The 12,961-nt window shown below is 45.6% G+C and overlaps 2 protein-coding genes and 1 pseudogene across 3 annotated transcripts; 2 read left to right on the forward strand and 1 right to left on the reverse strand.

Annotated features, from left to right (window-relative positions):
• The first annotated feature begins 330 nt into the window (after positions 1-330).
• On the forward strand, positions 331-5,852 carry LOC105730634 (gonadotropin-releasing hormone II receptor-like). Its single transcript, XM_012471960.3, is given in 4 exon segments — positions 331-899; positions 902-1,120; positions 4,282-4,491; positions 5,250-5,852. Coding segments are annotated over 4 exon segments (1,143 nt in total). The 5' UTR covers positions 331-608; the 3' UTR covers positions 5,673-5,852.
• A 308-nt stretch (positions 5,853-6,160) lies between these two features.
• RBM8A (RNA binding motif protein 8A) lies at positions 6,161-8,186 on the reverse strand. 2 transcript variants are annotated; one of them, XM_012471959.2, is made up of 6 exons: positions 8,077-8,186; positions 7,735-7,794; positions 7,545-7,619; positions 6,922-7,058; positions 6,485-6,621; positions 6,161-6,370 (listed from the first exon to the last, which is right to left on the reverse strand). In XM_012471959.2, the coding sequence occupies exons 1-6, from the start codon at positions 8,141-8,143 to the stop codon at positions 6,325-6,327; spliced, it is 522 nt and encodes a 173-aa protein (XP_012327382.1). In that variant the 5' UTR covers positions 8,144-8,186; the 3' UTR covers positions 6,161-6,324. The 2 variants fall into 2 exon arrangements, with proteins under 2 accessions (XP_012327382.1, XP_012327381.1); XM_012471958.2 differs by having other exon boundaries at positions 7,545-7,622.
• Positions 8,187-8,303: 117 nt separating this feature from the next.
• On the forward strand, positions 8,304-12,269 carry LOC105730631 (heterogeneous nuclear ribonucleoprotein A1-like; annotated as a pseudogene).
• The last annotated feature ends 692 nt before the right edge of the window (positions 12,270-12,961 follow it).

The following is a 12,961-nucleotide window of genomic DNA, read 5'->3' on the forward strand; positions in this document are numbered from 1 at the left end:
CAACATCAGAAAAGAAAGCGAGTGGAGCTGGCCCTTAAAGCGGAATTTCAGGACGCGAAACACCTGTCTTTGAGCCTGTCTGCGTGTTACTATGCCTGTCTCCGTCAAGGTGTCCCCTTATAAGACGACCTCTACTCCCTAAGCACGCTTCCAGCGGCACATTCTTATTTAAATATTCCGCACAAAGGGCGGGGCCTGCAGGGGGCGGGGCTGGGCAAGAAAGCGCCGCAGTGATCTCCTCGCCTTGAAGACTGGGATAGGTGTGCGCCTGGCAGAACACCCTAAACACACTTGCACGCAGGCTCCGGCAGAATCCAAGGCTATAGGGACTAAAGAGGTCTAGGGCAGTAGAGGCCCGAAACCAAGGCTGGTCTGTCCAAGGGAAAAGAAGAAAAAACGAAGTTTGATTCCAGATCTTCGTTCCCTGCAGGACCCTGACAGTTGGACAAGTGACCTCCTCCAGAACATACGGAGAGTCTCCAGAAGCAGAGGCTTTAGGGAAGGAAATTCGCAATAATCAGCTCCAGATCCTGAAAAGGAGAGCGAAGAATCAGTGGCCAAAGCTAACCGCTTCATACTCACACTTCTCCTCCTATCTCCAGGCCACCATGTCTGCAGTAAACGGCACCCCTTGGGGGTCAGCAGCGGGGGAGGAAGTCTGGGCAGGATCAGGAGTGGAGGTGGAGGGCTCAGAGCTGCCCACTTTCTCGGCAGCAGCCAAGGTCCGAGTGGGAGTGACCATTGTGCTGTTTGTTTCTTCGGCTGGAGGGAACCTGGCCGTCCTGGGGTCAGTGACACGGCCGCAACCCAGCCAGTTCCGCCCCTCTCCGGTCAGGAGACTCTTCGCCCATTTAGCAGCCGCCGACTTACTAGTCACTTTTGTGGTTATGCCCCTAGATATTCCACCTGGAATATCACTGTTCAGTGGCTGGCCGGGGACATCGCATGTCGGACACTCATGTGCCTGAAACTAATGGCCATGTATGCTGCAGCTTTCCTGCCTGTGGTCATTGGACTGTATCGCCAGGCAGCAGTACTCAATCCGCTTGGATCCCGCTCAGGTGTAAGGAAACTTCTGGGGGCAGCCTGGGGACTTAGTTTCCTGCTTGCCTTGCCCCAGGTGAGTCACGTGGGACTCAGGACCGGGGAGGACAGGAATTTGGGTCCATAGATGAGTCGAAGAGTGTGCTTGGGGGCCGTCAGCCGTTAATCCTCAGGGAGAAAGCCTCTGCTCTCTTCCGGAAGATTATTTGCATGTTAATTTACATCTGTTAAAGGGCGGCCTTTTAAAAGCAGTATCCTATATCTGTGCCTCTTCCATTAGATCTGTTTTACTACACTTGGCTTCTGCCTCTTTGCATCCTCCCAATCTTACCTCCTTCAGATTGGGGCAGGTTAGAGAAACCTACATGGGGGTCTATTAAGAGAGTGAAGTCAGTAGTTTGGGTGAAACTCTGGTACATTCATTTATCCGTTCAAAATATAATGTGCATCTCCAGGGCCACTCAAATGCTAAGGATACAGCAGCAAAATCCTGCCTTCAAGAAATGTATAGACTAGTGCAAGAAACAAATAAATTAAGCAATGACAATACAGTGTGTATTCGAAAGTGTTATGGTAAAGGAGCTAAAGAAGACAAGGTCGGGGAGAGGGTGTCTGATGCAGCCATGCAGTCAGGGAAAGTTTTCCAGAGATGTTAAAATTTGATTCTTCAGAGACAGGTATTAGACCAATTAATATAGGAGAAATGCTAGGGAGGATGGAGGATAAAGGATCTCAATGCTGTTAAAGCTGAGGACTAGAAAATGGTGAGTAATGAGCTGAGAAGGGAAGACGAGCCAGATCACAAATATTAAAATTGTACTTTATCCTGAGTGCAGTGGACAAACACTACAGTAAAAAGAGAGTGACATAACCAAATCTGTGTTTTTTACTCTGACTTTATTGTGGAATGAGTGTTAAAACTGGAAACAAGCGAGCTTCTGAACCTGAGTACTAGGTTAATCAAATAAATCAAATCAAATACTGAAAAGGAACTAGAAATCTGGGGGTGGGGAGTGGGGAAAAGCTAAACACAAAGCAATTCCTCCAAAACAAAAACCACTATCACTATCATGGGGTGGGTGTACAGGATACAGCAGCAAGTCTGAGACTGTAGGATTAGAATTATGTCTAGGAGGCCAAGAAAGGTCTAGGCTTTGTCTCTGGAATGATAATCCATTATACTGATTCAAGATTTGACCCTTATTTACCTCCTCCAATTTTTAAGAGATATAACTACTAGAAGTTAGTCTGACTATACTTCTAAGAACAAAGAAAGGCCCGGATGGCTCAAGCCTGTAACCCCAGCATTTTGGAAGGCGAAGGCGGGCAGATCACTTGAGGTCAGGAGTTCGAGACCAACCTGACCAATGTGGTGAAACCCCGTCTCTACTAAAGATATAAAAATTAGCCCGACGTGATGGCAAGCGCCTATAATCCAAACTACTCTGGAGGCTGAGGCATAAGAATTGTTTGAACCTGGGAGGCAGAGGTTGGAGTAAGCCAAGACTGTACCACTGCACTCTGGCGTGACAGAGCCAGACTCTGTTGGGGAGCAGGGGAAAGAAGAGAAAACTACTACTCATATGTTGCAAACAGGACCTCTACCAATCCAAGTATTAAAAAGAAGCCTGTTGCTGTGGTGCCATTTACAATTAGGTTTGTTTATATGAAGCAAATTGTAGATGTGGATTGAGAATTAAGACTTTTTGTTTCAGTTTGCCTGTTTTGTTCTTTGTTGTTGTTGTTTTTCCTGAGTCTGGGCTCTACTGCTAACTAGCTATATGATTTTGGCTAAGCCACTTGAAATCCATGGGCCACAAGATGATGCAATGGGAAATAAATTTCATCCTTTCTTACAGCCTTACAATCAACAATAATTGTCATCTGTTTGGTTCCAAATTAGTATTCTTTTAGGTAAATTCTGCATTGCCCATATGCTGTAATTGTAGTTAAAATATTAGTGTCAATAAAATAAAAAAATGTAATAATGTTAGGTTAGTGAGGGAGTATTAGGGATAGTTAGAAATTACTTATTTTTGTAGGCTTAAGTTTCCAAGTTATCAGCAGTTGAAAGGAATGTTTCTGCAGTACATGATAAATGGCAATAAAATAGGAGAAAGGAAAGATCAAAGCAAGGTTGTGGACCAAACTGTAAATCCAAGAGCTTTGATTATTTTTATCTCCTCACCATTTTCAACTACTTCTTAGGCATAGGACAAAAACAGAAAACAAAACAACAACAACAATTTAGAAATATATGAATGCAAGAGATGGGAAGAGGAGAGACCATTTCCCCTAGCTCAGAGTAGCCTGATCATAACTCCAAACAGTTCACAAAATTCTGTGTCTTAGGATCAAACGATTCACCTTTCCTAAATGTCCCTCATGCCTGCTAAAATCACTTTCCCAAATGCCTTGTATCTAGGAATCTGACACCTACTGAGCTTACCTGTAATCAAATTAACAGTGACTCAATCTGCATTACTGGAACCCAGACACTTGAATCTCGTAGCTCTAAACTGAAATAGTTTTTACCGATTCAATTGGAAAACCCAGTAATTTAACAAAACCGGGGCGGGGGAAGCAGCCAATAGCATTTGGAAAATGTTAAATTTTATTATTTAACGTTATTTCACCATTATAGTTACTTCAGATAAGACTATTACTACTGCCAGGCACGGTGGCTCACACCTGTAATCCTAGCAATTTGGGAGGCTGAAATGGGTGGATCACCTGAGGTCAGGAGTTCAAGACCAGTCTGGCCATCATGGTGAAACCCCATCTTTAAAAAAAAAAACTACTACTACTACTAAAGGTCACTTCAGAGTAGCTGCAAAATGGCCTGGAGTTTTGGCAGCACCCATTTTACACAATATTTCTTTTCCCACAAAATAACAGACATATCGGAAAAATCATTTCATCTAAAACTATGAGTAAGGTGGTAGTAATATCATCCCTTATAAAGTGCAATGTTAGAGTAATACTTGAGAAGGCGGTACTGTTTTAAGTTCTAAGATTTAACAAACTTACTGCTCAGCATCATATTCGAGCCTAAGGGGAAGATAGGCATTTTCGATACATTTCCAACCTCTTTAAGGTGTCAGCATGGATGAACTGTTTCTCAGCACTGTGCTGCTTCACTTGGAATTAAGATGAATTGGGAGGGATAGTATGACATAGGTGGGTAGGTTGGGTGGTGAGGGGAACCAGTTCTCATAGTCCTCAACTCCCCTCCAGCTGTTCCTGTTCCATATGGTCCACCGAGCTGGTCCAGTTCCCTTCACTCAGTGTGCCACCAAAGGCAGCTTCAAGGCTCGATGGCAAGAGACCACCTATAACCTCTTCACTTTCTGCTGCCTCTTTCTGCTGCCACTGACTGCCATGGCCATCTGCTATAGCCGCATTGTGCTCAGTGTGTCCAGCCCCCGGACAAGGAAGGGGAGCCATGGGGAGAATCCCAATTCCCAGGCCTTGATCCTTACCGCTAGACCTGCTGCCTCTTACCTACGTACCTAACAGCTATCTACCAGTCACTAAACCGAAGTGAGATCTTCACCGTATATCTAGTGCCCGATGCTGGAGATAATTTTGTTGAATCCCTTCAATTATAAACAGCTAAGCTGAGTTAGCTGGACAAGGACTAGAGAGGCACTCAGTATTATTTATTCTTTATTCTTTTTTTTTTTTTGAGATGGAGTTTCGCTCTTGTTAACCCAGGCTGGAGTGCAATGGTGCAATCTTGGCTCACCGCAACCTCTGCCTCCTGGGTTCAGGCAATTCTCCTGTCTCAACCTCCCGAGTAGCTGGGACTACAGGCGCACACCACCATGCCCAGCTAATTTTTGTATTTTTAGTAGAGACGGGGTTTCACCATGTTGACCAGGGTAGTCTCGATCTCTTGACCTCGTGATCTACCTGCCTCGGCCTCCCAAAGTGCTGGGATTATAGGTGTGAGCCACCGTGCCTGGCCTATTTATTCTTGAACACAATCAAGTCTTAAAGTAGACTTGGTAGCTTCATATTTCTATCATAATCCCTGGGGGTAAGAGATCAGAGTCCCAGGTTGGGAAGGGGAAGAGGATTTGCAGCATTCTCCTCCTTGTAGGGTGCAAGCTGTCTTCACCAGCTATGCCCCTCCATCAATTCACCCTATACTCAGTTCAGAAACTGAGTGTCTAAATTACAGAATATTTTCTAAATTCCTAGCTCCTGCTGGTGAATTTGCCCTCCGCCGCTCCTTTGACAATCATCCCTGTGTTCGTCTCCGAGCCCTGAGACTGGCCCTGCTTGTCTTGCTGACCTTCATCCTCTGCTGGACACCTTATTACCTACTAGGTCTGTGGTACTGGTTCTCCCCAGGCATGCTAACTGAAGTCCCTCCCAGCCTCAGCCACATCCTTTTCCTCTTTGGCCTCCTCAATGCTCCTTTGGATCCTCTCCTCTATGGGGCCTTCACCCTTGGCTGCCGAAGAGGGCACCATGAACTTAGTATGGACTCTTCTAGGGAAGAAGGGTCTAGGAGAATGCTCCAACAGGAGATTCAAGCCCTTAGACAAATGGAAGTACAAAAAACTGTGACATTAAGAAAGGCAGGAGAAACAAAAGACATTTCTATAACATCTATATGATCCTAACACAGTATATAGAAACAGAGTAATAATTCTTTAATACCATGAGATCTTAACATCTCAATTTTCTGCTCTCCTAATCCACCCCCAAAAAGAAATACTGAGCAGTGTCTCCACTTTAAACCCTGCCTGAACTCGAGACTATGTCTAATACAGAAACTCACACAACTAGCCTGGGCAACACAGCGAGACCCCATCTCTATAGAAATATTAAAAGTTTAGCCAGGCATGGTGGCATGTGCCTGTAACCCCAGCTACTTGGGAGGGTGAGGCAGAAGGATGGCTTGAGCCCAGGAGTTAGAAGCTTCAGTGAGCTATGATCACGCAGCTGCCCTCCAGCCTGGACAACACAGCAAGACTCTACCTCAAAAAAAGAAAAAAAAAAAAAAAAAAAAAAAAAAAAAAGAAAGAAACACATACAGTTCAGTCCCTAGAAGTATCTTCACAATGGTCCATACTGCCTTACGACAGGAAAGTAACATTAAATGTAGAAAACAAAAATTGAACATTTATTCGCAACTCAAAAGAAATACTATGCATATAGGGTAAGAGATTAAATATAAACACAGCAAGTTCCACCCCAGTCCTGTTTCTCCAAGGTTGCATGGTCAAATGGAATCTTGAAGAGAACACCTGGACAACAGATGACCTGTCAGCGACGTCTCCGGTCTGGACTTCTGCTGCGTCTTCGGCCACCTCTGGGGAAAAAAGCAGCAGGGAGAAAAGTCCATTAGAGGGACATAATACCACGCCCTCATTCTGTTTCGTTCGTATTCCCTTCACCCAAACAGTGTTTGCCCTCTTCATTTTACCTCCTCTTGCCTTTTGGTGGACCCCGAACAAAACACCAGTCAACGCTGATTGGCTGTCCCATCAAATCCTGACCATTGAGTCCCTCCATAGCAGCCTGGGCCTCCTTGTATGTTTCATACTCTACTAGAGTATACCCCTGGGGAAAGTGAAAAGACAGATATGAAAACCCTCCTATTTCCCCAAGCATCACTGAGTATCCTTTTCCTCAAATTCAAACTCAGAAAAACCTATAAACTTTAAACAATGACTGTACATCATATATCTCTACTGTATACATTCAACATGTCTGTTTCTGTCTCTTCCGTGTCTGATAAAACATGGATTTCCAATGTCATTTTATTTCAACTTTGCTCCAACCACATCAAACACAGAACTACCAATACTGTCTAAGAGTTATGAAAGAAGGGAGGCACTGAAGTGTCACTTCATTGGATACCTTCAAATATCCTGTTCGCCTGTCGAGGTTGAGGTGAATGTTTTTAATTTCCCCATATTCTGCGAATTTGTCATGTATATCTTCTTCAGTGGCTTCCTCGTGGACTCCAGTAACAAAGAGAATCCAGCCTTCAACAGCTGTTGGGGTCGGAGGGAAGTTGTATAAGTACATGAGAGAAACACTTCAAGCAGGCTCACAGGAGTGGAGTGAGTGCGGATTCATATCGTTTTTGTTTTTGAGATGGAGTCTTGCTCCGTCACCAGGCTGGAGTGCAGTGGTGCAATCTCTGCTCACTGCATCTCCACCTCCTGGGTTGAAGCGCTTCCCCTGCCTCAGCCTCCAGAGTAGCTGGGACTAAAGGCGTTCACTACTACGCCTGGTTAATTTTTTGTATTTTAGTAGAGACGGGGTTTCGCCAGGTTGGCCAGGATGTTGTCGATCTCTTGATCTCATGATCCAGCCACCTCGGCCTCCCAAAGTGCTGGAATTACAGGCGTGAGCCCACTGCGCCTGGCCAGGGATTGTTTAAACTATCTCTGAATCCATTCCTACTGCATTTAACTATTTTATTGGTTTCTAACTACCATAAACACGGATAACTCACAGGTTCCATTATTACTCACAGCGTTGTGGTCCGGGTTCATCGCCATCCTGCTCCACGCTGTCATAATCCTCACGCATCCGCGCTCGGGACCCCTCTTCTATAAGGGACAGACATGAGATCACCGAAACCTCCTCCTTTCTCCCATTGTTCCTATGATTTGGGTGGGGACTCCAAAACCCGCAGCTCTACCCCGCTTTGCCCACACTCACCGGAGCCAAAGCCGCGGCCCTTCCGTTTCTTCGCTTTTTCTTTTAGTTTGTGAATGCTCTCTGGAGCCCCAGAAGAGAAAAGAGTAAGTAACCATGACAGTCATTTGTAACAATTGTCTCTTTCCCAAGACACTATCTGCAATCCGACCCAAACCGCCTCCAGTCTCAGTCCCTTCCCGGTCCCGCCCTCCCTTCTCCTAAAGGGGCGGAGTCTCTATTCCACCCAAGACCCGGTTCCCCGATTCCCATCCTCACGACCGGGGACAAAAGAGAGTAAATTTTCCTATCAGAGCCTTCTCTCGCACCTTCCCCGCTTCCCGCAGCCGCCTCCACTGTCCTCACCGTCCCCATCCTCATCCATGGCGAAATCTTCGCCCCCGGCCTCGTGAAGATCTAGCACGTCCGCCATCTTGCCTTCGATGGAGATCTCGTCTGTGCCGCTCAGACACTAGGCACCTCGGGAAACTGTCGCAGAGGGGAAAGGTCGCAGTGAAGCTGACCAATCAAAGGCTAACTCTAAATCCCGCCCTCGGCACGGTAAAAACACGCAATGGGGGCGGGCCTAGTTCGGAAAGATGCCGGAAGTGTCTCTGTGGCCATCTTGAGCAGGTCGCGAGCTAAATGCTGCCATGTTGAGAGGTACAGATTACAACGGTCAGTTGCTTCCTCTTAGCCGCCGCAGCTGTTGAGAAATACTATATTATTCACAGTGAGGACCGGCGTAATTTGCTTATTAGAGGGCTTCATCCCAAACCGGGAAATGGTAATTGAAGAAACTTTTCTTTCAAAAATTCCAGGCCTGTACCCTGTTCCGAGGCAGGGTGCTGTATGATAGGAGCGTTTTTAAAAAATAGTTTGATATAAAGTGGCATGTTCTGAGGTAAGAAAAAAAAGAAAAAAAAAAGTTTGATAGCAGTGCGGGCGCAAATAGCTGCTTCTGGAACATACTGCAGCACCGAATTTCTCTTCAAGAAACTAACAGACCTGGTTGCAATACGATTGGTGAGACAGATATCAGCTTTTGGTTTTGTTTTTTAACTCCCTACCTGTAATCCCAGCTACTCAGGAGGCTAAGCCAGGAGAATAGCTTGGACCCGGGTGGTGGAGGTTTGCAATGAGCCAAGATCGGGCCGCTGCACTACAGCTTGGGTGACAGAGTGAGACTCTGTCTCAAAAATAAAAAAAAATAATAAAAAAAGATAAAACTCCCTTAATACTTCTGGGAATTACTCGTATTATCTTTTAAATTATATAAATTATGGCCTTCAGCAAAATAGGGGCTTTATCTTTTTTTCAGGATGGTACAGGTATTTCACGTTTACAAACCTCAGATTTGAAACAGTGCCCCCCCAAATTCTGCAATCCTGATGTAAACCTTAAAAAGTAGTGGACTGCGGTGGCTCACGCCTGTAATCCCAGCACTTTGGGAGGCCGAGGCGGGTGGATCACGAGGTCAAGAGATCGAGACCATCCTGGTCAACATGGTGAAACACCGTCTCTACTAAAAATACAAAAAAATTAACTGGGCATGGTGGTGCATACCTGTAATCCCAGCTACTCAGGAGGCTGAGGCAGGAGAATTACCTGAACCCAGGAGGCAGAGGTTTCGGTGAGCTGCGATCGCGCCATTGCACTCCAGCCTGGGTAACAAGAGTGAAACTCCGTCTCAAAAAAAAAAAAGTAGTGGACTGGATTCACTTATTTATTGAATGCCTGCATGTATGTCTAATAGTAAAGGAGTTGCTGGCAATAAAAGGGCAAATAATTACATTATCAACACTTTATGAGAGTGATAATTGCTGTCATAAAGTGCTGTGGCAGTACAACGAAAGTTTCTAGGAACTGGAAGAACTTCGGGTTTCAACTGGACCTTTGAGGCTAAGTAGTTTTCCAGGCAGAGAAGTTGTATTGAGATTAGGAGACCCTTCTGTGAGAAAACTGAAAGTTAAAAGTGAGAAAGAGGGCCGGATGCACTGGCTCATGCCTGTAAACCCAGCACTCTGGGAGGTGGAGGCTGTTGGATCACGTGAGGTCAGGAGTTTGAGAGCAGCCTGGCCAACATAGTGAAACCCCATCTCTACTAAAAATACAAAAATTAACTGGGCATGGTGGAGTGCGCCTGTAATCCCAGCTACTCAGGAGGCTGAGGCAGGAGAATCACTTGAACCCGGGAGAGGAGGTTGCAAGCGAGTTGAGATCTCGCCACTGCACTCTAGCTTGGGTGACAGACTGAGTGAGACTCCGTCTCCAAAAAAAAAAATAAAAGAAAGAAAGAAAGAAAAAGAATAAAATGAAAAATAAAATTTAAAAGCGATTAGGAGATACTAATGCATTTTTCACAGTAGGTAGTGTGATCATCTTAAAAATCAGTGTGGTTACATACCTACTAACACTGCCCCCACCTTTTTTTTTGAGACAGAATCTTGCTCTGTCGCCCAGACTGGAGTGTAGTGGTGCAGTCTTGGCTCGCTGCAACCTCAACTTGTTGCAACCTCCGCCTCCTGGGTTCAAGGGATTCTCCTGCCTCAGCCTCCTGAGTAGCTGGGAATACAGGTGCCTGCCACCACACCGGGCTAATTTTCATATTTTTAGTAGAGACGGGGTTTCACGATGTTGGCCAGGATGGTCTGGATCTTCTGACCTCGTGATCTGCCCACGTCGGCCTCCCAAAGTGCTGGGATTACAGGCGTGAGCCACTGCCCTGATCCAAAAATGCTTTTTGTTAGAGGGGTCTGGCTATATTGCCTAGGCTGGCCTGAAACTCTTGGGCACAAAGGATCCTCTGGCCTCCCAAGCATCTGGGACTATAGGCATGTAACCCTGCACCTGGCTCTTTCCTTGGCTTTTTGCTGCACTTAGAATAAAAATTCCGACTCACACAGCCTGCTTGTGGCCTATGTCCTCAACCCGTTCAACTACCATTCTTCTCTGTTACCCATTAAGCTTGCGCTACCCTTTCACTCAACTATGGTGTGCTCTTTCTCATCCCAGGGCTTTTGCAACTTTTTTAAAAATTTGAGATGGAGTCCTTTCTGCCCATGGACATCGCCGAAGAAGCATTGTTAAAGTCTCTCTTCTCCCTGCGATCATGTCTAAGTCAGAGTCTCCTAAAGAGCCGGAACAGCTGAGGAAGCTCTTCATTGGAGGGTTGAGCTTTGAAACAACCGATGAGAGCCTAAGGAGCCATTTTGAGCAATGGGGAACGCTCACAGACTGTGTGGTAATGAGAGATCCAAACACCAAGCGCTCCAGGGGCTTTGGGTTCGTCACGTATGCAACTGTGGAGGGTAGATGCAGCCATGAATGCAAGGCCACACAAAGTGGATGGAAGAGTTGTGGAACCAAAGAGAGGTGTCTCAAGAGAAGATTCTCAGAGACCAGGTGCCCACTTAACTGTGAAAAAAATATTCGTTGGTGGCATTAAAGAAGACACTGAAGAACATCACCTAAGAGATTATTTTGAACGGTATGGAAAAATTGAAGTGATTGAAATCATGACTGACAGAGGCAGTGGCAAGAAAAGGGGCTTTGCCTTTGTAACCTTTGACGACCATGACTCCATGGATAAGATTGTCATTCAGAAATACTATACTGTGAATGGCTGCAACTGTGAAGTTAGGAAAGCCCTGTCAAAGCAAGAGATGGCCAGTGCTTCATCCAGCCAGAGAGGTCGAAGTGGTTCTGGAAACTTTGGTGGTGGTCGTGGAGGTGGTTTCAGTGGGAACGACAACTTTGGTCGTGGAGGAAACTTCAGTGGTCGTGGTGGCTTTGGTGGCAGCCGTAGTGATGGTGGATATGGTGGCAGTGGGGATGGCTATAATGGACTTGGTAATGATGGAGGCAATTTTGGAGGTGGTGGAAGCTACGAAGATTTTGGCAGTTACAACAATCAGTCTTCAAATTTTGGACCCATGAAGGGAGGAAACTTTGGAGGCAGAATCTCTGGCCCCTGTGGTGGTGGCGGCCAATACTTTGCCAAACCACGAAACCAAGGTGGCTATGGCGGTTCCAGTAGCAGCAGTAGCTATGGCAGTGGCAGAAGATTTTAATGAGGAAACAAAGCTTAGCAGGAGAGGAGAGCCAGAGAAGTGATAGGGAAGCTACAGGTTGCGACAGATTTGTGAACTCAGCCAAGCACAGTGGTGGCAGGGCCTAGCTGCTACAAAGAAGACATGATTTAGACAAATACTCGTGTATGGGCAAAAAACTCGAGGACTATATTTGTGACTAATTGTATAACAGTTATTTTAGTTTCTGTTCTGTGGAAAGTGTAAAGCGTTCCAACAAAGGGTTTTAATGTAGATTTTTTTCTTTTTTTTTTGCACCCATGCTGTTGATTGCTAAATGTAATAGTCTGATCGTGACACTGAATAAATGTCTTTAAAAAAAAAAAAAAATCACTTTGGGAGGCCGAGGCGGGTGGATCACGAGGTCAAGAGATCGAGACCATCTTGGTCAACATGGTGAAACCCCGTCTCTACTAAAAATACAAAAAATTAGCTGGGCATGGTGGTGCATGCCTGTAAACCCAGCTACTCAGGAGGCTGAGACAGAAGAATTGCCTGAACCCAGGAGGCGGAGGTTGCGGTGAGCCGAGACCGCGCCATTGCACTCCAGCCTGGGTAGCAAGAGCGAAACTCCGTCTCAAAAAAAAAAAAAGAAAAAAAAAAATTTGAGATGGAGTCTTGCTCTCTCGCCCAGACTTGAGTGCAGTGATGTGATCTTGCCTCACTGCAACCTCCGCCTCCTGGGTTCAAGCTTTCTCCTGCCTCAGCCTCCTGAGTAGCTGGGACTACACGCGTGCACCACTACAGCTAGGAAATTTTTATATTTTTAGTAGAGATGAGGGTTCTCCCTGTTGGTCAGGCTGGTCTTGAACTCCTGACCTCAGGTTATCTGACAGTCTCAGCCTTTCAAAGTGCTGGGATTACAGGCATGAGCCACCATGCCCACCTCTAACTTGTTTATTGTCTGTTTTTCCCATTAGAATGTAATCCTTATGGCAGAGATAGTTATTTACAACTAAAATCCCCAAAGTTTAGCCCAGTGTCTGGCTCATAGTAGACATTTGGTACTTACTGAATGAATGAATATTAGAATAGCAAGAAATTCTGTCTGCCTGATGTTATGTGACTGGAAAATAAAGCTGGAAATACAGTTTAGGGTCTGCTATGCTAAGGATTTTGGAATTTATCCTATAAGCGAGAAATTTAACTACTTCAGATTT

Source organism: Aotus nancymaae, unplaced genomic scaffold (genome assembly GCF_030222135.1).
Source record: "Aotus nancymaae isolate 86718 unplaced genomic scaffold, 86718_ANA_hifiasm-v0.15.2.pri h1tg000108l, whole genome shotgun sequence".
NCBI lineage: Eukaryota > Metazoa > Chordata > Mammalia > Primates > Aotidae > Aotus > Aotus nancymaae.